At 44.8% G+C, this 23288-nt stretch overlaps 3 protein-coding genes across 3 annotated transcripts; 2 read left to right on the forward strand and 1 right to left on the reverse strand.

Moving 5' to 3' along the window:
* The first annotated feature begins 562 nt into the window (after positions 1-562).
* Positions 563-5349, forward strand: LOC123164065 (uncharacterized). Its single transcript, XM_044581476.1, has 4 exons — positions 563-806; positions 935-979; positions 3965-4119; positions 5045-5349. Exons 1-4 carry the CDS (start codon positions 746-748, stop codon positions 5060-5062), a joined length of 279 nt encoding a protein of 92 aa, XP_044437411.1. The 5' UTR covers positions 563-745; the 3' UTR covers positions 5063-5349.
* An 845-nt stretch (positions 5350-6194) lies between these two features.
* LOC123164063 (uncharacterized) lies at positions 6195-10875 on the forward strand. The gene is made up of 5 exons (XM_044581475.1): positions 6195-6488; positions 6565-6699; positions 8835-8872; positions 8975-9041; positions 10373-10875. The coding sequence occupies exons 1-5, from the start codon at positions 6213-6215 to the stop codon at positions 10766-10768; spliced, it is 912 nt and encodes a 303-aa protein (XP_044437410.1). The 5' UTR covers positions 6195-6212; the 3' UTR covers positions 10769-10875.
* Positions 10876-14176: 3301 nt separating this feature from the next.
* On the reverse strand, positions 14177-16278 carry LOC123167730 (NAC domain-containing protein 76). The gene is made up of 4 exons (XM_044585591.1): positions 16060-16278; positions 15732-15934; positions 15348-15622; positions 14177-15254 (listed from the first exon to the last, which is right to left on the reverse strand). The coding sequence occupies exons 2-4, from the start codon at positions 15898-15900 to the stop codon at positions 14592-14594; spliced, it is 1107 nt and encodes a 368-aa protein (XP_044441526.1). The 5' UTR covers positions 15901-15934; positions 16060-16278; the 3' UTR covers positions 14177-14591.
* Positions 16279-23288: the final 7010 nt, after the last annotated feature.

Genomic DNA, 23288 nt, shown 5'->3' on the forward strand with positions numbered 1-23288 from the left:
ATTTCCTTTGCAGTAGAAGCACTCAGTTTCAGGCTTGAGTCCAGCTTTGGGCTTCTTCACGTGAGTGGCAACTTGTTTGCCATTCTTCTTGAAGTTCCCTTTCTTTTCCTCGCCTTTTTTCTTAAAACTAGTGGTCTTGTTAACCATCAACACTTGATGCTCTTTCTTAATTTTTATCTTCGTCGATTTCAGCATCGCGAAGAGCTTGGGAATCGTTTTTGTCATCCCTTGCATATTATGGGGTGCCATAACTCAACTACCAGGCAATGTTGTATCATACGAATTTAAAGCGTCATTGCCCACCCACGGCCGTATATTCCTGTGTCATTGAGTGACTGCCATCGTATTGCAAAAAGCTTTATATTAATTAGTAATGGCGATGCGCATGCAGACGACAAGGATTACGGCATCGCGTGCCATCATGTCCCAAAAATTCATGTTCTCGGATTTGTTGCTATATTCCGGTCGATCGGACGTTAGCATAATCCTTTCTAAAAACCTCCCAAATATACCGGTTCTATTTTTTCAGACTTGAAAAAGCAGCCGTACACAAATATACTAATTTCGCTGGAGCTATACGCAAAACCTGCCGCCGCCCCGGTTCCTCGCCTCCCACCGCAAGAAAAGCGACCGGAAGGGAAAAGAACGAACCGGAGAGGAACATCAGGTTTTAGCATCGCGATTTCCCTAGAAGCGTCTCGCGGAGAAATTTTGTTGGATTTGTTCCCCGGATTCCAGCGCAAAGATGCCGCGCATTCCCATGATCAGATTCCCCAAGAGGCATCTCAAAGTCCCATCCCCAGCAGGTGCCCTCTTTCCCCCTTTGCCCCCCTTCGACTCATGTGGGATTCTAGGGTTAAATTTTGCTGGTCTATGGTCTAGCATGTCGGAGATCTAATTCGTGTATCTCTTTGGGTTGATTTCCTTGACGCAGCGGCGCAGCCTGCAGACCAGCACGCGACCCTCATGTCCCGATTGGGTAAGCTCAGTAGTCTCGAATCTGCAACGTAACTAGGTTTTTCTTCTTGGATTCGGGTGAATTATCAGTGGTAATTTGTGGTTGGGAAACGTCATTAATTACGCCTTTGTGGAGCAGTTGATTGATCTATGCAACATGTTTGGCTTGCTTGAGATGTGATTTTGCTGCACAAATTAGCAGAGTCTGAACGTGATTTGGTTTCAGGTAGCTTTTCAGAGTGTAAGCCAAATTGAAGCTATTCTTGTTCACATAAGATAGATGAAACTGGGATATTAGGGGGTGAGACGAGCTTGCAAGGAACTTGATGGGAAAGAGAAGGTTTTGTGGATTAGGATGAATTCAAGACGCTTTTCGTGATATTTCTCTGTTTTGTAGTTGTTCATTTCCAATAGTGTTATACCATTCAGATGTAGGGTTGATGCTAATAAATCTGTATGGATGCTTTCAACTTTTAAAGGTGATTTGACATTAGTCATTTTTAGTCACCGACTGAAGATCCACGCCTTCCTGGCCATGAATAAGCAGTAACGTTCTATTTCACCTTGTTTCGGTGGTTTGGATTGGATGTGTGAATGTGTTGCACGATAACTGTTGTTGCCATGTCGTTCTATGGCCTTGTCGTTGTCATGTTGTAGACTGTTATAACCAACCATGTGTTTGGGAGTAGAGGACATGATGTCTTCTCTACTGTACATTTTTCATTGAAATTGCAATCTCTCTCATTGAGATTGCAATTCAACCATCAGTTTTCTTAGTACTGATCTGTCCTTTTTGTCAGCTGTAATCAGCAGCTACCTGGTTACTGCTAGGATTTTTTTTGACAAAGCTTTGTGTGTCACTGCATTAATCGAAAGAAAATGTTTTATGTACAAGCCTTAGAGATCCGACACACAACACCAAAGCTTAGCCGGTGACACTGTAACAGGGACGACAAGCAAGCAGTGCCAGCCACAGATCAAGATTGGCCCCCCCAGCCTTGATCTTCTCTAGCAGACATGAATATCTGAGCGCTCCCTGTCGAAGACACACATATTGCATTACTTCCAAATCAGCCAGTCAGTCAGAAGGATTAATGACACCGTCCCTTTCCTCTGAGCCGTAGTGAACGAGCACATAGTTTGCTTCCACTAGTCGATGAAGTTCTCTCCTAGTCCATGTGGCTTCCTAGCGGACCTTGTCCAATGTAGGGTCTTCTGCCGAACTTGCTGGGAGAAGACATGATCCACAAGGAGATTGTACATCGTCTCTGGTGCGTAATCAGATAGCAAGCAGGTTAGGCAGCAGGCTTCGCTGTGCCAAGCGGTCGGCCACCCAGCAACAGAATAGACATGCCAACCCAAGAGTGCCAGTTTAGCTTCCATGAATTGGAGAGGACTGAGCCCTGGAACAATGACTCGTAGTAGGAGCGTGCAGAGTACTTGCCGTCCGTAGTTCAATGCCATTGAAGCTCATTTCCATCGATGATAAGTTCGACCGTGCTCGCCGTGCACCACAGTGGGACATACTCAACCCAGCCATGGATGCCCAAAGCTCCTAAGATATCTGCGACCCAGAACCACCCAGCAAGCCCTCTCGCAGCAGTGTGCACGGGCGTCTATGCTAAGCTGGCATCATTGAGCAGATCTGGGTGAAGGCTCGGTCACCTACATGGCCATCGGTCTATCTGCCCTCTCAAAATAGGTTGAGTTGCCATCATTCGTGATCAAAGATGTGGATGAGCCTGATCAACTGCTGGATTTTGACTCCCATTCCCGTCTTAAAGATATTGTAGGAAGAAGGAATGTTGCTTGCAATTGGAAGTTGGAATGCAAGTGCACACAGCTGGTTGACTACACCAAGTCCTAGCTTGATCACCTATTTTCTCATTATCAACCTGATTTCTGGTTCTTCTTCACGAGAATAGGCGGTGCATATCATTTCATTGAAAAGAAGGAAATATTTGATATAGTTGTCGCCTCTCTAATAGGGAAATAAATAGAGAAATAAAATTTCCTAGATACATACTGCCTACAAACTAACATATCCTCTTGGAACAGAACACCCTACAGTTTCACACCTTCCATTTATGACAGTGTTGCAATGACTTGGTTTCCGCATTCTATTTATCTACTGATTGTTGCCTGGCCTAGTAATATTGTACCTCTGAAGTAGGTGTTACAGTGAGTTGCTTTCACATGCTATCTTGGCTTTTTGCTGCAACCACTGAACTGGTCATGCAGTTGTGTTTTGTTTTGCCAAATAGAACAAACAAACCTGTGTATAAGAAGATATCACATCTGTCCAGAAAAGTTTTGATACTGGGGAGTACCATAAATTTGTTCCTCAGTTCGTCGGCCTTCATCAATTTCCTCAGCTTGAGCAATCTCTCTTTAAGTTTGACCTGAAGTTCATTGTCCACTGTGGTCATGCAGTTTTGTTTTGCCAAATTAAACAAGCAAACCTGCGTATAGTAAGGTAGCACATCTGTCGAGAAAAGGTCATAATGGGGAGAACTGTAAATTTGTTCCTCAGTTGGTTGACCTTTGTCAGTTTCCCAGCAGTCTCTTTAAGTTCGCCTTGAAGTTCATTGCTCACTGTGGTAATGCAGTTTGTTTGGCGAGAAACAGAGAGACAGGCGCTTGAGTGAACCGAGGGAATGTGTTGGGTCAGGTTGTAATTATTGAGATTAAAAGTTTTCAGGGAAAAATAGGAGGTGGAGATAGCTGCTAGTTGTTTTCCAAAAAGCGCCTCATGGCAAAGTTAGAAGAGGCTGCTTAACTTGGAGAAATTGGCACAGGCTAATCAAGTTTGGGGAAAATTTACATTTCTCCCATTGTGTATAACTCCCTCCAGTGGCAAAAGAATGGCATTCTGGATATCGGTGCTGTCCTCTAGCACTAACTTCTACTGCTAATTTGTCTTATATTCATCAGTAATATTACAAAGTACTTTACTCATAATACATGGAAAGGGGTGTAACTAATTTTTTTACAATTTGATTTTCAGGAGCTAAAGTAGAGGCACCATCTTCTGGAGAGAAAAAGAATTACCGCTTTAGATCAGATGTGCCTTCCGCACCTTCTCATAATGCTGTTGGAGGGCCAGCTTCACAGCTTCCCAAGCGCAAACCACTATCTGAGGAAGAGATTGAAGCTATCATGGTAAGTTCTTTGTTTACAGATGCTGAAATACAAAGCAATATACATTGTATGGTTATGCTTAAGGTATTTGGCATGCTGTACCTAGAAACCAATTTTATCCAATGCTTATGTGTAGTGTGGACCCATGTTAAATTGTACATGAAATTTGCAGAATGACTGTAGTGTGTAGCCATGTTAAATTGTACATGAGATTTGCAGAATGATTGTGTAGTGTACTACAGTACTAGTATGGACACATGTGTTTGTTGGTTCAGCCTAAAGATAGTGGCAAATGCTTGTCAATTACCCATGCATAATCAATCTTCATCGTTGTTCCTAATCTGTTGTTGGTCTTTGTAGAGTAGTAATTTTTGTACCTTTTTAACTAGCTAATTAGTATCACCTCTGTTCCGAATTATAAGACGTTTTGGATATTTCAGTATGGACTACATACGGACTGAAACGAGTGAACAAACACACGCGTCTATATACATCCGATTCAGAAAAAAGTTAGAACAGCTTATAATTCAGAACGGAGAGAGTAGACAGTAGACAGAAGTCACAGGTTGCACTTGCTACTTAGTAGACAGGACTCCAGGAGTAGATACTTACTCAGTTGTCTCTATACTGTATGTACCATGGTGACCCGCTAGCTTTTCAGTCTCCTTCCATTTAGTTATACCGCTTGCCAATAACTTGCATGTAAAAAAAGGGACAAAGGTTGTTAAGTCCATCAATCCCCACCATAAGTCCATGGCATTGAACGAACTCCTGAATGCGCGTGGTTCATTGGCAGCTATTTGTTTTATTTTGCGTCATTGTAAAGTACTCCATCTGTAAAGAAATATAAGAGTGCGTAGTGATCTAAACACTTATATTTCTTTACGGAGGGAGTATATATATTCTTCTTGTCACTAACATGGGAACACTTATTTTCTCTGAGCAGCAAGGCGGTGTCTTCTGATATTGCTTCCGGCCAGTGGCACCTTTTGTGGAGCACCAATAAGCCCTACGCCGCGCTGCATTCGTAACCGTTTTGCACAGAGCCATGTCGATATGGAACTCTTCTCTTTTGGTCCCCAGAACTCACCAACCGCCACACCCCGTTTCCTGAATATCCCCTGCATACATGTGACTAACCAAAAAATGGTGAACGCTGGACATGTGATGTATGGGTGGGTGCCCTGCCTTGCCAAAATATGTGATCATGGAATGATTTGATGAACCTCCATAAGCTTTTTTTTTGTATTATTAGTGGGTGCTTTTTTTTCTCATGCGTGGTTTGAGTCGTTCTTATGGCATAGTTGGGGTTACATTCTGCTGCTATTTTGCTTGTCTTTTCCCCTGTTTTGGTCGTTGGAGCTTTCGCTGTCCCACTGCCGTGCGGGTATCTTATTCTTATCCAGCGCTGCTGCACTAAACTCTGGTCCTTGCACGCATTTGCCCCCTTCTTAGGACAGGGTTCTTCTACACCACGTGCGCAGAGTTTCCCAAATGACGCTTTACTACAAAAAGTGCTTGGGTTATAAAAATCATCTTCATGAACTATAAGATTGATGCCCACAACAACATTTTCAGTTATTTTTACCCAGGAATCACATTTGTGTTTCATTCGGAATACCTCAGCGTGATACGCATTAGAATGCTTGTCGCTGTCCCTTCTCACGATAGTTGAGCTGTTTTTTCCTACAAGAATAATACTCCCTCCGTCCCGTAAACACTGGGACGAAGGGAGTAACATATAGTTAAGACTCTCTTTGGATCGAAGAAATTTCACCGGACTTTTGGAAGATTACATATAGTTAAGACTCTTCATCAACGATGGCTGCTGTTTTGTCTACTATGAGACATTAACACGACGACTTTTCAACTGTCTGCTACAACAGGGTTTGCCTGACTCCGGTGAGGAAGGGACGACGACACGCATTCGACTTGCTCGTTGCAAGATGGTTCATGGATGTGGTTGTAATTTTTGTTACATCTGATGTTCTTTGTACATGATTGATTATGAATAGATTGAAGTTTTCTAAAAAAAAAGTTCCATTAATCCAAAAGAAGCCCTTGAGATGCAAATGGTATAATGATAAGGAAGTTTAAAACAAGAGGAGGGCCACATGAAAGAAGAGAGGAGAGCCCATTTGTTGGTCGGTCCCACTCTCTCAACAGCAGGGGAAGCGGGCGGCAGCAGGGAGCAGGCTCCCGGGAATCCAATGGCCATGACCCAGTCGTCCTTCGCTCGCCGCCCACCCCCCTCCGCGGCGCTCACCTCTCCCTCCTCCTCCTCCTCCTGGTCTCCCCCGAGGCACGGGCCGCGCCGCCGCCGGGCCCTCACGGCCGCGTCCTCCCTCCATTTCCGGCCGGAGGACGTCGCCGAGCTTGCGCACAACAAGGTTCGCCGTATAACTAGCTTAACGGACTGCTGCGTTCATTTTCCGATTGAGTAAGGACTCGGGCTCGTGTTTCAAGGTCTTGATTGCGGCGACGGTGGCCGGTGTGATCGGGCAGCTGGCCAAGCCCTTCACTTCCGGCAGGGGTGGGGGCAAAATCGACATCGTCAGGGTCGCCGCCCAGTCAGGGGGGATGCCCTCCACTCACTCAGCGGTGAGACCATCGTCTACCGACCATTAATTCCTTCAGTTTGTTGTGTTGCTGCTTTACTGGAGTGAGCAAGAGCGTGTTTGTCTCTTCTTAGGCCCTGCCTGGGATAAGGTTATGCTCCTGTTACAGGGGTCAAATTCTTCCAGAGGCTATTCTCACCATCACATTTCTACAACTTTATAAACGGGCACTCCACATTTACATGTAGTGGTAGCACTATAAGACGATGAGAAAAATTTAACATCAAATGAATTTTTTAATGATTGTTATTTTATATTGCTGATGATGTGGATTGTTCTTATCTCTTGTTGGTTGAACTTTGGAAGAGAATTAGAGCCAAAGGCTTTTCGTCCCTTCCATTGCAAGAATGAAACAGCATAATGGTTTGTAAAGTTGGGCTGCACGAATTCTAGGCAACAACCAGTAAGAAATTAAGAATGGAGATAGAACGGAAATGTGGATTTTCCACAATTACTTGTGTTCGCAACCCATATTGTGAATATGCATCTCAATGTTTCAAAACATTTTGAAATAAAATCTTGGTTGTACTACATATTATATACCAGTTTTACATACATGATTTCGTGTCGTTGCACGATTCACGAGTGATCACATTTTTTGGATGACTTATTTTTGTAAATGCTCATACTGCAGCAAATTATGCATTTGTATTTTCCCTTGAAAGCTCACAAACTGTATTTTCACAATGGGCCGTGCCTGCAACTAGTTGCAGATTTTCGTTTGACGATTGTACATATCTTCTCTGTCACGCTGAATAATTAACTTGTCTCCGGTGGCCATCTATCTAATGAATAGTCTCTTAAATATATGCTTCTGAAGTACAAGCACAACACAATTCGAAATGAAGCATTAGTGCTAAAAAAACATCGTAAAAAGAGAAAAAAAATTAAGGACACATGGGACATGTATTTAAAAGGGTGAACACAAATCATGAGATATCACAGGGAGCACAAATGTGACTGTCAATCATACGAGGAAAGTTACAACCAGGGAATTTTGCAACAAGGCACCCACTAATCCTGTATGGCCACCGAAAGCATTATAAGGCAGCTGAATTACTGTGAGTTGGAAAAGGGGACAGATCCAGAAACTATACTTACGCACTACTCTCCCTATGTACAGAGGCTGACTACTCTTTGCTCCCATGAATCGTCATGCTTTATCCATTTGCACCATCATGATTAGAATCACAAATCAATACTTAGGATGGTGTTTAGATTTTTGAGATGCTTTGTTAGTAAAAATGAAAGGTTACATTAGGAAACATATACCGTGGAATAGGAATCAAAGGTATCATCACAACATGTTACTTCTTTATACAGGTGCCACTGATTACGAGTCGAGGGACTAGTCGAGACTAGTCGACAGACTAGTCTACGAGTCGCAGTTTGAGTGCCGACTACAAATCTCTTGTAGACTACTTGGTTGAGTCGAGCAGTCGACAGACTAGTCTGGACTAGTCGAGCTATTTGAGTCGACCGACTCAAAATTCTGAGGGGATAAGTCACCCAGTCCGGCCGGAGCTCATGCTTGGGCGGCGGCCATTGTCGTGGCACGTAGGCGTGCGCGGCCCTGAGAAGAAAGAGAAGTAAGAGAGATAGAGGAGAGGAGAGGAGGAGACATGGCGGTGGTCGATGGCAGCGGCCGGGGTTGGCGGAAGGCGGCTGGAGGCACGGGTCGTGCGCGCGCGTGCTCCTGTGCGTGATGGTGCTGGCGGCGGCAATGGGATCGATCGGGAGCTAGGGCTCCAGTGACTGGGAGGCTAAGTAGGCTGGCCACTTGGGCCCAAATGGGCCAGCTGGGGGGTGTTGCGTGGCGCTGGGCTGGGCCTGGCGAGCATCGCCTAGCACTCCTGGTTTTATTGCATACTGTACTGTTAGTAATATACTACATACTACTACTAGGTATTAATAGTTGAGTACTACAGTACCATGTCGACTAGTCCAGCACTAGTCTAGACTAGTCACGATTAGTCTATGAGTCTCAACCTTGGAACGACTCGTCGACTCTTCGACTCGTAAACCTTGACAGGTGCACAATCATATATATTTGAGAGGTAAAGGCCAAAGTGACAATTCAATTTTGTCTGAATCTGACTATTATTCTTCATATTGTAGGCAGTTGTGGCAGTGACTACTTCGCTTGCGCTAGAAAGGTTAGCTTCTTTAACATGCTTTAGCTCAGGGCTGACATGTTTCTGCTTGTTTTTGTCCTTAGTGTTTGTGTTTTTATTCTTAATTCGGGGTTTAGAATGCAGGGGGTTTGCTGACTCCATATTCGGGATGTCGGTGGTATTTGCGTCAATTGTAATGTATGATGCTCAGGTATGGTAGGTTTAATGCTTTTATTTTCTCTCTTATGTCGACTAAATTATCAATCTGGCCATTTATCAACATCAGTCAGCTTATTGATCATTCAAGTGTGCCGGTGATGTGATTCAGCTTTTTTGCATGTCCAATCTGCCAAATCCCAAAAAGTATTGTAAACTCAAATTTGATATTGATTTGATCGAGACTTGGTACGAGCATGAGAACATGTTGCATTGTCAGGGATTTGACTCTATTGGTACCCAGCGAACTCTTCATATCTGCTGTATTGTGCTAGATCTCCCCGTTGCTGTTGTGTTTTTTCATGAAACTTGCAGAACTCAAGTTTGACATTGATTTGATCGAGACCTAGTACAAATGCTTGAACATGATCTATTATCAGGGATGTAACTCTCTTAATACGCAGCGGACTCTTCATTTCTGCTGTATTGGCCTAGATCTCCCCATTGCTGTTGCGGTTTCTTTTTCACGAAACTGGGTGGTCAAAGGTGTTAGAAGTTTAACTATCATGTTTCACACGCATCTCTTAAGATGAAAAAAAAAGAATCCAGAAAGAAATGACATTGGTCTGATACATTTGTTTTCTGCCTCTGTCCTCTTGAATCTGTTAGACATGCCATGTGGACTGCCTCTAATTTCCTCACACTATGCTGTACTAGTATATTTGCAATCCCAATACTTCCAAAAATGGTGAACATGCTGAGCTGCACTTTGTAGTATGGATGTATGATGCCCCTGATATTAGCTGATATATTCTGACGAAAAGAAATGTCAGTTTGCACTGAAGTACGAAGCAGAAGCACTATCACTATCATGTACCTTTACATGAAGCGTGACTTTCAGGGCTATCAATCTGAGATTTTCCCCCATTGCTTCTGATTTTGTTTCCATCTGTGCACATATAAAACCAGTGCATGTGTGATCTAGCCTCCACTAAGTAATTGTATATATCGTTGTCAGTGCCACCGAATTCTTTGACAGTGCATTTGAACATGGTTAATTTCTTCGCAGCTTGGTGTGGGATGCAGCTGTAAAAAGTTTGACCAGTTCAGCTAGTACCCATGTTTTCTTTGTGAGGCACTGTAGTGGGTATCCCTGTCAGTTGCAAGTTTTTAGGGTACATGGGCAGTACGTGTTCCCATCTATTTATCCTCCATACTGCATTTTATGCCAAACTAAAATCTGAGCTTTGTTAATGGCCCGCAAAAATCTCACACGAAGCTTGATAGCGTCGTTTCAGATTAGAAATTTCTTGTGCGCTTTCACAAGCAAGTATTAAAACCACCGTAGCTAATGCTCATGCCATGCTTATTTGTTGTTTTCAATAGGGAGTCAGAAGAGAGGTGGGCAAGCACGCAAGGCTTTTGAACAAGCTATGGACCCTACGGGAGCATACGACGACTCAAGTTCAGGAGGACGGTGGTGGCCAGGTGAATTCCACCTCTGAACCCCTCCCTGCAAACCGCGAGATGGCCACGGAGCTTGTCTCCGTTCCTCGGGACGCATCTATGTCGCAGTGTTCAAACGCCGCGCCTTCCTCGACGCGCACGGATGCGACCAGATCGCCGAGATGGAACTCCCTCCAAAGCTCAGAGCCAGAGCTAACTGAGTTGACAGAGGAGTATAACCGGCTGAGCGAGTCCGTCGGCCACACGGAAGCGCAGGTCACGGTCGGTGCCTTGCTAGGCTTTGTTGTAAGCTTAGCCGTCCACGCGACACTGTAACAACAACCACTTCCGTTATTCTTTTGTTACAACATTGACCACATGTATGGTAGTTCTTTACGTGAAGAAACAACACAATTGGTGGATTGATTGCTACCACCACTATAGATATGTTTCATGTTTGCAAACGCTTTATTTGACTCTGCACCGGTTAACCGGAGCTTGAGCCTGGACGGTTGCTGACTTGATGCTACCACATTGGACATTGCAACGCGGCAGCTACCGTTTCTTCTGTGAGAGTAGAGAGAGAAGTAGCTTCAATAGTAGTATATGTTTATGTTGATGTACTCATCAACAGGGACTTTGATGTGCGTGGTGAGACGATTAGTTAACTCAGACGGTGAGGAGGAGGAAGCGTGACGCATCTGGCGTTGCTTTCTCTTACTCTAACACTGTTACATAAATAGGTAAATTCATTGGTCTCAGTAAACAAAGGCACCGCACGGCGAAGAGCTCCGTCTACGTGCAGGGGCTCAAATTGAATTCGAAAATGCTTCACACACGACAGTGTTTGGACGATAACTGCACGATCGACGGATCCAGCGGCCGCTGCTGGGCTGTGCTCGACATTCTTCGGCTGGATTTAACCGTCGTGCACAAGTCGTCCAAACTTTATCGTCCCCATAGCACCGCTCAATTGAATTGGACCTGCAGTGTACAGCTGATCATGCCAAGTGTGCAAGTAATGGATGGTGGCAGCGAGATTCCGACTCAGGCTGTTCAGAAACACAAAGGGGCCTTTCTGAAGTTGTAACACAAGAAAGAAAGAAAGAAAGAAAGAAAGAAAGAAAGAAAGAAAAGGTAACAAGTGACCTAATTGCCCAATTTAGGAGGGCAAAGTTCCAACTCTTGTATAAGCATGGGTGTAAAGTAACTAATTCTTGTTGAGAAGGTAAAATGCATATATCTGACATACCAAGATTTTGTGTGTGTAATTATGGCACCTCTTTTACCCTCATCACTTCGGTAATAAAAACCTACCGTAATAACATAATTAGCTAAAAATTAAATAAAAATACCAATAATTTTACAGAAGAATCAATAGAAAATATTCTTTTCGGGAGAAAACACTCAGATCTATTAACCAAACCGACGCTACAAACAACCCTAGAAACTAAACAAGTTAAATTGAAGTCCCTGGGGGGCGACTCTCTTCTTCACCTTGAACGACCCGGTGCACAGGCACAAGCCACTCGAACACCGGAGCTAGCCTAACATTGTTGATAGTGGACAGGAAGTCATAGAGGTCATGGACCATCACCCCGGAGAAGAAGTCGGTCTAAAGGACTCTACTGTTGCCGATGTATCGATTTTTTTTCATGAATTTTTGTCAGACTTCTGGATTTGGCTGTGTGCATCTTAATTATGCAGAGGCCGGGTGTTACTCATAATGCTTTGTATCCGGTTGATGCTACATTTTGAGATAATAAAGTCGCCCTTTATCGAAAAAAGAAGAGCTGTAGATCAAAGAGATTGACCTCCAAATAATCTTGCACGCCTCACTCCCGCCGCGTACAGAGGCCGAACCTACGTGACAACGATGAGGCCGGAGGACCCAACTATGAAGGGAAGCTGCCGCCGCCGACAAACCCTAGCCTCACCATCTAGAATGGACAACAGAAACCTATGCTCGTGAACCATCAATGTTGTCGTAGGCAACACGGACGAGATGGGATATCTCGAGGAATAATTATTCGTCGGCAGATGGCAACACCACTATAAATGATGCATCACCAGAGACGTCTTTATTGCAGAGCCAATAGAGGAGGAGGGGGGCGGCGACCTACCAAAGGAGGGGAGTGGTAGTGTGGTGCGCCGAGGATCGCCTCCCACTAGGATTAGGAGAGGAAACGGTTTGGGGCTTGACAAAATTTCAATAGAAAAAGCTTACTCTACTCATTTTGGCTAGCCAAAATACAAAGGGCCAAAGTTTATCTAGTGTCATTCCGTGATACAAACCCTGCTAGATCAAAAGCTTGACACATGAAACCGATACATTTACGATAGTAATCTTGCCTTGATATTTACAGTAGATGCAGGATGAAGAAGATTTTGCCACACCTGAGGAATTGGATGTAATGTTTTTAGTGTAAGAATGTGTTTGTAAAGACTTGTTATACTTAATATACGGCCTTAGTCCTTTTTACAATATTTTTTGACGTTGAGTTCTAGCAATAATTTGAAATATGGCACCTTCAGCAACATGGAATATTAGGGGGGGAAAACATCGCCATCCATTGCGGAAATTAAAAAGGCTAGCTCGATATATCCCATTGCCCAACTTAACAAGCCTAGCTCGATATATTCCATTGCAGAACTGTTTACCACGGCGAGTAAAACAATTTTACCCCTTTCTCATGAAGAAAGTTTATTTTTGTATGAAGAATTGAGTTAATTATTCCCTAGTTATTTGAATTTTGTTCACCTTATGTTTTCAAATGATCTTGTAAACTCACCCTTATGTTTGAATTTGGATTTATACTCCCCTTTTATTGCTTGAACAGAATGGGAAATCAAAGACAAAGGTTTTGTCATAGTTAATAGGATATGATAACCATTGATATGTGCCTCAAACATATATGATCATCTCATCATGAATAGTAAACAAAACTATACATTCTCTTTCCTCACAAAAAGAACAAGAAATCATACGTTTTCTTCACCTTACTCCAATCCAAAATTCAGATGACCAAACTGAATTATTTGTCTTCCCTAAGTATATTATCGTTTTATATTTTTTTCTCATAAAGCCACCGAACCAATGTTCTTAGTTCTAATCCTGAACTTTTTTCTCCCACTCGATCCCAAGTTAGTAATTTGAAAATCAAATTAAAACCTCAGCTTGATACCATTCAAACCAATCCATTGATGTTTTTGATCTAAATAAATCAAATCATTCATGAGCACCCTTGAATCCTATATCATGTATACCTAAATAGTTGATTCCCACTAACTCTAATTCTCTCAACATGCATTTTTCTTACGGGTTCTCTCAACATACAATTGCCAACTCATCATTCCACTATGCATGGAAAAAGGCCTACCTTACATGCATCATGCATGCTGCTATAAATATTCTTACTAAAAAATGTAATAAATATTCTAAAACTATACAATAATTAAATACAATAAAATGTATGTATTTTACTTCCAAATTCTCATGTGTTAATTCAAATACTAATTATTCATTCAACCAAATCTGATTGAAATAAATGCAAGCAATTTCCGCAACAACCCGCGGAGTATCATCTTTAGTAAACAAAGGAATAAATGGAAACCAGATACTCTGAAGTTATGAAAGGGAACAGGTACCCACAGTACAGGGCATATAACAGCCCCCAAGGCCCTACTCTCTCTTCACACTCATATATCTCCAACAAGCAAACCTTCGAAGCAAGTCCAGCCAAATTGAAACTTCAAAACTATATCCTCATCGTCTCCAACCAGGCTAGCTCCACAACAGAGCGCAAAAGACACCACCGTATGCATTGCTAGATTTTTCTTTGTAAATGTGACTTCGAGTTTGCCATTAATTTGTTGAATGAATATAGAACCTTAGTGGAGCAAATTAACTGCCCTACCTGCTCTAATAGGTATAGTGTAGCTAAACAATACTAGCTCCAAATTTTGTAGGTTAAGCAAATTAAGGCAAACTCGAAGCCACATATACAAAAGTTTCCTTTATACACATTTAGATGCATTCCGTACCAAGGTAGATCGACGATCAAATGAACCAGGTCTTAACAAAAACATGAAAAACAGGAGCTGATCAGATCAACAGTACTATATAGCATGGCAGCTAGCTAGGCAAAGCTCCATTTAGCTACTTGGAGAACCTGAGGAGGTCGGCGGCCTCACAGCCGAGGTACTGCAGTGGCATCCTCTGCATGGATGAAGTGCTGCTGCCTCCAAGCTGCTCCATGAGTTGCTGCTGATGCTGCTGCTGATAAGGTGCCATTGATGCCGCTGCTGCGGCGGCAACCTTGCCCTGGAAGAGCTGGTCCAGGTTCTGGTGCGAGGCGAGGAGCTTGTCCAGGATGGACCAATCCGTGCCGGGGAAGCGGGGGTCGCCTCCACCGCCACCGCCACCGTGGTGGAGCATTCCGTTGGCGCCGCTCGACGTGAGCTTCATCAGGTTCTGTGAGCACTCGAGCTCGTGCGAGCTCATGGCGACGGCGGCCGGTGCGCCGGGGAGGAAGGAGGAGAGCGTCTGCTGCTCGTGCTCGGCGCTCATGAGCTGCGGGAGCTGCATGGACGCGTCGAAGGAAGGGAAGTCGTAGTGCTGCTGCTGCTGCTGCATGAGGTGGCCGGGGTTGTGCATGATGTGCTTCTGGTCCGTGATCATTTGCATTGCGCCGGCGGTGGAAGATGGAACCGGGAAAGGGTGGAGGAGCTCGTCGTCGTCGTACCCCGCCATCTCCGCCGGGTTCACGCCTCTCGTGTAGCTCTTCTTGGTGAAAACCCTACACACCACCCAGCCATCTTCCTGCATTTCGGACCAAATTATACTGGTAAGAAAAGACAGCCCGGTATCTGTGGGACTTGCTTTCAGTTCGTGTCTGATGAATGCTTTGCCTACCTGGACCTCGACGTTGTCTTCGTCTAGGCGGTACTCGTGCATGATCCAGTCGGTCTTCTTGCCGTGGGGAGCCCTCCCGACGTAGAACACCAGCGTCTTCCTCATGCCGATCCTCCTGGAGCCGCTGCCGAGGAAGATGGCCTTGTCGCGGCCCGTCGCTTTCCAGAACCCCGCCGTGGTGGCCCGGTTCGTCCTCGTCCCCGTCGGGTACTTCTTGTCCTTGTGGCTGAAGAAGTACCACTCGTTCTGCGGCCCCGTGCCTATCCTGCACCGATCTGCCATTACATGACACGACACATGCATATAGTTTGTCAGCACGATTGAGTTAATGTTTATCAATTAGCTGCCTGAATACGGGATGCCTCGGCCGGCTTGGTCACCTACCTTTGAGGTCCCATGGCTCGAGCTTGTTGAGGTCGATCTCCCTGATGACGTCAAGATCTATGGCCTCATAGGCGACCTTCTTCCTCAGGTAGTAGTAGAGGAGCTCCTCGTCCGTCGGATGGAACCGGAAGCCCGGTGGCACCGACAGCGCGCCGCCACTCGGATGCATGCTGGCTCTCTCCCTCGCCGGCCCTAAGATCGATCTGAGAAGAAGAAGAAGCAAACACCATGTGTGTGGAACCAATCAGCAAAACCAAATCAGAAGCTCCTTCCACCTTCCTCATCATGCATAGAGGTAATAATATATAACAAAAGGAAGAGCACAAACCTTGGAAAATCTCCTGTTGCCTTTTGTGCCCAAACCAACGAAGGATAGAGAGAGCGAGAGAGAAGCAAGAGAAACAAGAGGAAGATGATGGTGCAAGGGAAGTGAAGAGGATGTGCATGGGTTATATGGGAAGGGGCAGCTGCGGGGCAGCAGGGTTAGCCAGTCCAAGATGCTCACCAGAGACAAACCCTAGGTCTATAAAATGTTGTATATACTGCCTGGGCTGTGCATGGATGGGTTTGAGCTGGCCATTGGTGCTATACTATATAGGTAGCTAAATTCTTTACGAGAGCATTGACCATACTGATAGGATCACAGAACTAACGTCCATGCACATGTAGTAATATGGACCAGGCATGTCTTGGGGCGGTTTTGGAAGGACTAAATGAAAAGAAGGGGCTATTGTCCCTTGATTAGGGGACCCTGCCCCAAAACTGGCCTCAGAAGGAGCGATCTGGTGTCTCCATCTGGAACACTAATGTATCATTCCTGTGTGATCTTTTGCAGATGCGCCCCTGCCACAAAAAATTATCGAGGCCTATTATCTAGACTTGGTGTTTGTTTTCTCTCAAAGGAAAAAAATGTGTTGGAGAGAGCAAAGTGAGCAAGGGTTAGTCTGTAAGAAGTACTATGCGGTAGAGTGGTAGACTATCTGTGCTCCAGTTTGGACTTTGCACGTGGGAGTCAGGGGAACAAGGGAATTAAACCTCTAATTCCATCGCCCCAAATCCCAATCTCTCCATTCTTCTTCTATTCCCTGCAAATCGCCTTACTTTATTGCGCTGCGCTTTAGATTAATGCCCAATCTTGCGCTCTTGTCTTGGCTATGGGAATGACTTTTGTTACTTTACTCGTCCCGATTAGAGATCTCAGCCTAGGTGAATTTGAAAGCTGAGTTACTAATTAGTGACTTTGCGTGGCAGCTCGTCTTGAAGTTTCTTAACGAGCTAGCACATTGTCAACTGTCTGTCCAGTCAGACAACTGGTAACTTTCTGGATATATGGTTAAGGTGTAGCATTTCATTCGCAAAAGGTGTAGCATTTCGGTATGATGTACTACTACTTTCTGGATCTATATATATAGTAGTATATGACAATTAACGTACGACTATGAGATTTTATATGCGTTTTCTAGAGGTTATATATAAGTCACATAAAGTTTTCTGCATAGGAATTAGGATCTCTACGTATCATGATTGACCATATAATTACAGCTAATTACAGCGTATGTAGGAAGGCGTACGTCATGAAACTCACACGGGGTAAAAGATCACATATATACGGGCCGGGGGATGGCGTATTTGAAGTGCTACATGTACTACAGTGCAGCACATTGATCAAGGTGACATAGGGAATCAAAGCAACGTAGAGACACAGTCACTGCATGCACAGCTAGCTAGGAAGAAATGAATTAAGACACGAAAACTTCCACGTACGCGCTTGCGCATGGGGTTCGTGATTTATCTCTCATCTCTGCGTCGTAGTCACGCATGTAGGAGTACCTACGTACGCACGATGGCAAGCTAGCTAGCCAGCAATTCGTGGAACGTCGGCACAACGATCGAGAGTGACCCTCTCTGAGTAGAAGAGCACTAATATTGTTTGGGGAAAAAGGGGGAGGAGACGGTTGGAAATATGAGCAATTTACCATATGATTTTATTAACGGAAATACTAGATAAAGCATGACTAAAGTAGCAGAGATAAATCAAGTCATGCGATCTGACAAAGAGAAGGTAGATAACATCTGCAAATATAAACTAGAACCGAACATCTCTAGAGTAGACAGTAGACCAAGTAGCATATATGAAGTAGAACCTATCATGTGTAGGGCAAGGACTAGAACAAGGAACTGTGACAGAACCTCTAACAGGAAAAACAAGAACACGTACGGGACAACAGCTGCAACAGTAGCACTGGACTTGGGGTCGGTGTCCTCGGTAGCCATGTCGTGGAGGAGGTTGTCGACGTTGGGGAAGTAGTCGTCGTCGGGGTCCGGGGTGTCCGTGACGAAGAAGTCAGTAGTCGCGCAGAGCGCTCCCCAAAAACCTTATCACCCTTCTCCCGTACAGGACTCAAAGAGGTGCGGTTTCGGAGGCCTACTGTCCCGACCTGCGGTGCACGCCGCAAGCCGGGATGAGGAAGATCGTAGCAGCAGCACAGTGTTCAGGAACCGGTGGCGAGAGGAAGAATGAGTTCTGGTGCGTCTCTCAACCCGCAACCCGCGGCGCGTCGTGACGAGGCGGGCGGCGGAGGAGGAGCGCGTGTGGATGTCCCTCTTGTTCTCATGCTCATACAAGTGGGGAAAGAACCTCCCTTATAAGGAGGTCCAACTCCCACTAAACTAGCAATGTGGGACTAAACTTTAGTAGTATCCCTTGCCTTGCACAAATGGGCTAAGTGGGCCTCTAGGATTTATTAGGAATTTCTGAAATAGTTATTGGGCTGCCCAAAATAGACTAAATTCTAGCAATCCCCCACCAGATCCCAGAGGCACACAGAAATTTGCCTTTGGTTCCAAAACACTGTTTTATATACCGGTACTGCAGTGGAGACTGTTAAGTTGAACTTCCACCTAGAACTCTATGCTACACTAGTAAGCAACTTGAACAGTGGACTGGGCCTTGAACTGCAAGTTTTCTGCGAATCTAGCTTCACATAAAGCCTTGACCGATACGTGGCTACCGTGGGTCTTCCCCGCGGGTGGAGCTTATGCGTCATACTCCGAGACCTTTCATGAGTTTACTAAAGAGAACCCTACTCTCATAGATTGCGACGTTTGACAATCAGACTCATATAGGTGTGTTCTTCAAAAGATGTTCTGCAGGACAACATCTTTGCTTAAATGAGCCACTTAGAACATATTAAGATATACATAAACCTGCCATGCAGATTAGGAGAGTATTGCATCTTCATGGAGTGGTAGTGTTGATAGTAAGGATACTCTCCTCTCAGTTGACCAACAGCTTGTGTTCCACATCTAATTCACGGGATCTCCGATCACAAAGAATAGGTTACCACTGTGAACAACTCATATTGTGGGTCTCATACCCATCTCCCTTGATGCATTATCTATCACATTACGTGATAGACCCTTAGTAAAGGATCTGCCAGATTTTTAGACGTTTGGATATAATCCAATGCAATAACTCCGGAGTTTCTCATTTTCCTGACAGACTTTAACCTTCTCTGAACGTGTCTCGATGACTTCATGTTATCCTTTGAGCTGCTCACTTTCGTGATCACAGTTTGATTGTCGCAGTTCATAAGGATACCCGGTACAGGTTTCTCAACAACCGGCAAGTCATTCAAGAGCCGACGAAGCCAGTCTGCTTCGACCGTAGCTATATCTGGTGTTGTGAGTTTTGCTTCCATTGTTGACCTCGTTAAGATGGTCTGCTTGCAAGACTTCCAAGAAACAGCGCCACCTCCATGAGTGAATACATATCCGCTCGTGGCCTTTATCTCATCAGCATCTGAGATCCAGTTTGAGTCACTATACCCTTCAAGCACCTTTGGGTGCCCGGTGTAGTGAATTCCATAATTTGCAGTGCCTTTCAAATAACGCAAAACTCTCTCTAGAGCTTTCCAATGCACATCTTCTGGTTTTGAGACAAACCGACTCAGTTTGCTAACAGCAAAAGAGATGTCAGGCCTTGTAGCACTTGCTAAGTACATAAGCGAGCCAATAATCTGAGAATATTTCAATTGATCTCTAGCAATTCTTCGACTCTTTCGAAGTAACACACTCGCATCATATGGTGTTGGAGAGGGCTTGCAGTCACTATAGCCAAAGCGACTCAAGATCTTTTCCACATAATGAGATTGAAGCAATGTAATCCCACCATCATCGTCTCTCAACAACTTGACGTTCAGAATGACATCAGCCACTCCTAAATCCTTCATCTCAAAACAGCGACCTCCTTAATAACATTCAGATTTGTTCCGAAAATTAGTATGTCATCAACACACAAGCAAAGGATAACTCCCTCGCCCCCACCATGGCGATAGTACACACATTTGTCAGCTTCGTTTACAACAAAGCCTGCAGCTGTTAAAGTTCTTTCAAACTTCTCATGCCACTGTTTGGGTGCTTGCTTGAGTCCATACAACGACTTCAGCAACTTGCACACTTTCCCTTCCTGACCATCTATTACAAACCCATCTGGTTGTTCCATATAAATTTCCTTGTCCAACTCTCCATTTAGGAAAGCAGTCTTAACATCCATTTGATGAACGAGAAGACCATGTGAGGCAGCTAGTGAAAGTAGAACTCGAATAGTGGTCAGTCGAGCCACAGGTGAGTAAGTATCAAAGAAGTCTTCACCTTCCTTTTGGGTATAACCCTTAGCCACGAGCCGAGCCTTGTACATTTCAATAGTACCATCAGGCCTAACCTTCTTCTTGAATACCCATTTGCACCAGATTGGCCCTAGATCCTCCCTCAATACCTCGAGCACATGTATCCTTTGCTCTCGCATTTTCTTCCACATCAAGAGTGCCAATGAGATCCGGGACGGAAAACTCCTGTCTCTTATGTTTCAGTAAGGTAGCAAAGTTCCTCCACGAAGGAGGAAGCTTAGTGATGATACCTCCGGCAACAAACTTGTCCGGTAGCATACAACTGAAGTGCTCAAGTTCTCTAGCAAATGACTGTATCTCATGAGCTTGCTCAACCATGGAGCGGTCTTCAGTCATCCTGTAATCATAGAATTGCTCCATGATGTACAGCTCAGTGCCAGCATCCGAGACCCCAAACTTGGCCTCGAGTGCATCCCACATATCTTTTCCATTATCAATTGAAGCATAAGCATCAACTATGTTCTCACCAAGAACACTCAAGAGAGCAGCCTTAAACAGAGTATCCATTTTCTGAAAAGCTTGTGCCTGTTGAGCATCAAGCTCTCCTTCAGGTTTGCCAAGAGTGGCGTCATAGCAACTCATGGTTTGAAACCATAAGACTGCTCTCACGCGCCACCTCTTATAGTGGATACCCTCAAACATAGGAGGTCTCATGGAAGCAGCAAAACCACTCGGGGTAAATTGCCTATAATAAGGTTTTTGGATTGTTGGAAATATGAGCAATTTACCATATGATTTTATTAACGGAAATACTAGATAAAGCATGACTAAAGTAGCAGAGATAAATCAAGTCATGCGATCTGACAAAGAGAAGGTAGATAACATCTGCAAATATAAACTAGAACCGAACATCTCTAGAGTAGATAGTAGACCAAGTAGCATATATGAAGTAGAACCTATCATGTGTAGGGCAAGGACTAGAACAAGGAACTGTGGCAGAACCTCTAACAGGAAAAACAAGAACACGTACGGGATAGCAGCTGCAACAGTAGCACTGGACTTGGGGTCGGTGTCCTCGGTAGCCATGTCGTGGAGGAGGTTGTCGACGTCGGGGAAGTAGTCGTCGTCGGGGTCCGGGGTGTCCGTGACGAAGAAGTCAGTAGTCGCGCAGAGCGCTCCCCAAAAACCTTATCACCCTTCTCCCGTACAGGACTCAAAGAGGTGCGGTTTCGGAGGCCTACTGTCCCGACCTGCGGTGCACGCCGCAAGCCGGGATAAGGAAGATCGTAGCAGCAGCACAGTGTTCAGGAACCGGTGGCGAGAGGAAGAATGAGATCTGGTGCGTCTCTCTGAGAGGAGCGACCTCCCTTTTATAGGCGCAAGAGAAGGAGGCGAGAGGCTGCGCCGGAAGCTGAAGGGAACGTGGGAGATGAAACGAACGGGCAGCAGCCGAAGGGTGCAACGTTCGTATTCAATATCCACTACAGCAAAAACTTTCCAGCTCCCGAGTGGCCTTTCGTATACCCGTAGTGCGTGGCAAAAATTTAGACATTGGCTCGGCTCATTCCCGCAACCCGCGACGCGTCGTGACGAGGCGAGGCGAGGCGAGGTGGGCGGCGGAGGAGGAGCACGCGTGGATGTCCCTCTTGTTCTCATGCTCATACAAGTGGGGAAAGAACCTCCCTTATAAGGAGGTCCAACTCCCACTAAACTAGCAATGTGGGACTAAACTTTAGTAGTATCCCTTGCCTTGCACAAATGGGATAAGTGGGCCTCTAGGATTTATTAGGAATTTCTGAAATAGTTATTGGGCTGCCCAAAATAGACGAAATTCCAGCAATCCCCCACCAGATCCCAGAGGCACACAGAAATTTGCCTTTGGTTCCAAAACACTGTTTTATATACCGGTACTGCAGTGGAGACTGTTAAGTTGAACTTCCACCTAGAACTCTATGCTACACTAGTAAGCAACTTGAACAGTGGACTGGGCCTTGAACTGCAAGTTTTCTGCGAATCTAGCTTCACATAAAGCCTTGACCGATACGTGGCTACCGTGGGTCTTCCCCGCGGGTGGAGCTTATGCGTCATACTCCGAGACCTTTCATGAGTTTACTAAAGAGAACCCTACTCTCATAGATTGCGACGTTTGACAATCAGACTCATATAGGTGTGTTCTTCAAAAGATGTTCTGCAGGACAACATCTCTGCTTAAATGAGCCACTTAGAACACATTAAGATATACATCAACCTGCCATGCAGATTAGGAGAGTATTGCATCTTCATGGAGTGGTATTGTTGATAGTAAGGATACTCTCCTCTCAGTTGACCAACAGCTTGTCTTCCATATCTAATTCACGGGATCTCCGATCACAAAGAATAGGTTACCACTGTGAACAACTCATATTGTGGGTCTCATACCCATCTCCCTCGATGCATTATCTATCACATTACGTGATAGACCCTTAGTAAAAGTATCTGCCAGATTTTTAGACGTTTGGATATAATCCAATGCAATAACTCCGGAGTTTCTCATTTTCCTGACAGACTTTAACCTTCTCTAAACGTGTCTCGATGACTTCATGTTATCCTTTGAGCTGCTCACTTTCGTGAACACAGTTTGATTGTCGCAGTTCATAAGGATACCCGGTACAGGTTTCTCAACAACCGGCAAGTCATTCAAGAGCCGACGAAGCCAATCTGCTTCGACCGTAGCTGTATCTAGTGCTGTGAGTTCTGCTTCCATTGTTGGCCTGGTTAAGATGGTCTGCTTGTAAGACTTCCAAGAAACAGCGCCACCTCCATGAGTGAATACATATCCGCTCGTGGCCTTTATCTCATCAGCATCTGAGATCCAGTTTGAGTCGCTATACCCTTCAAGCACCTTTGGATGCCCGGTGTAGTGAATTCCATAATTTGCAGTGCCTTTCAA

Source organism: Triticum aestivum, chromosome 7D, assembly GCF_018294505.1.
Source record: "Triticum aestivum cultivar Chinese Spring chromosome 7D, IWGSC CS RefSeq v2.1, whole genome shotgun sequence".
Lineage (NCBI taxonomy): Eukaryota > Viridiplantae > Streptophyta > Magnoliopsida > Poales > Poaceae > Triticum > Triticum aestivum.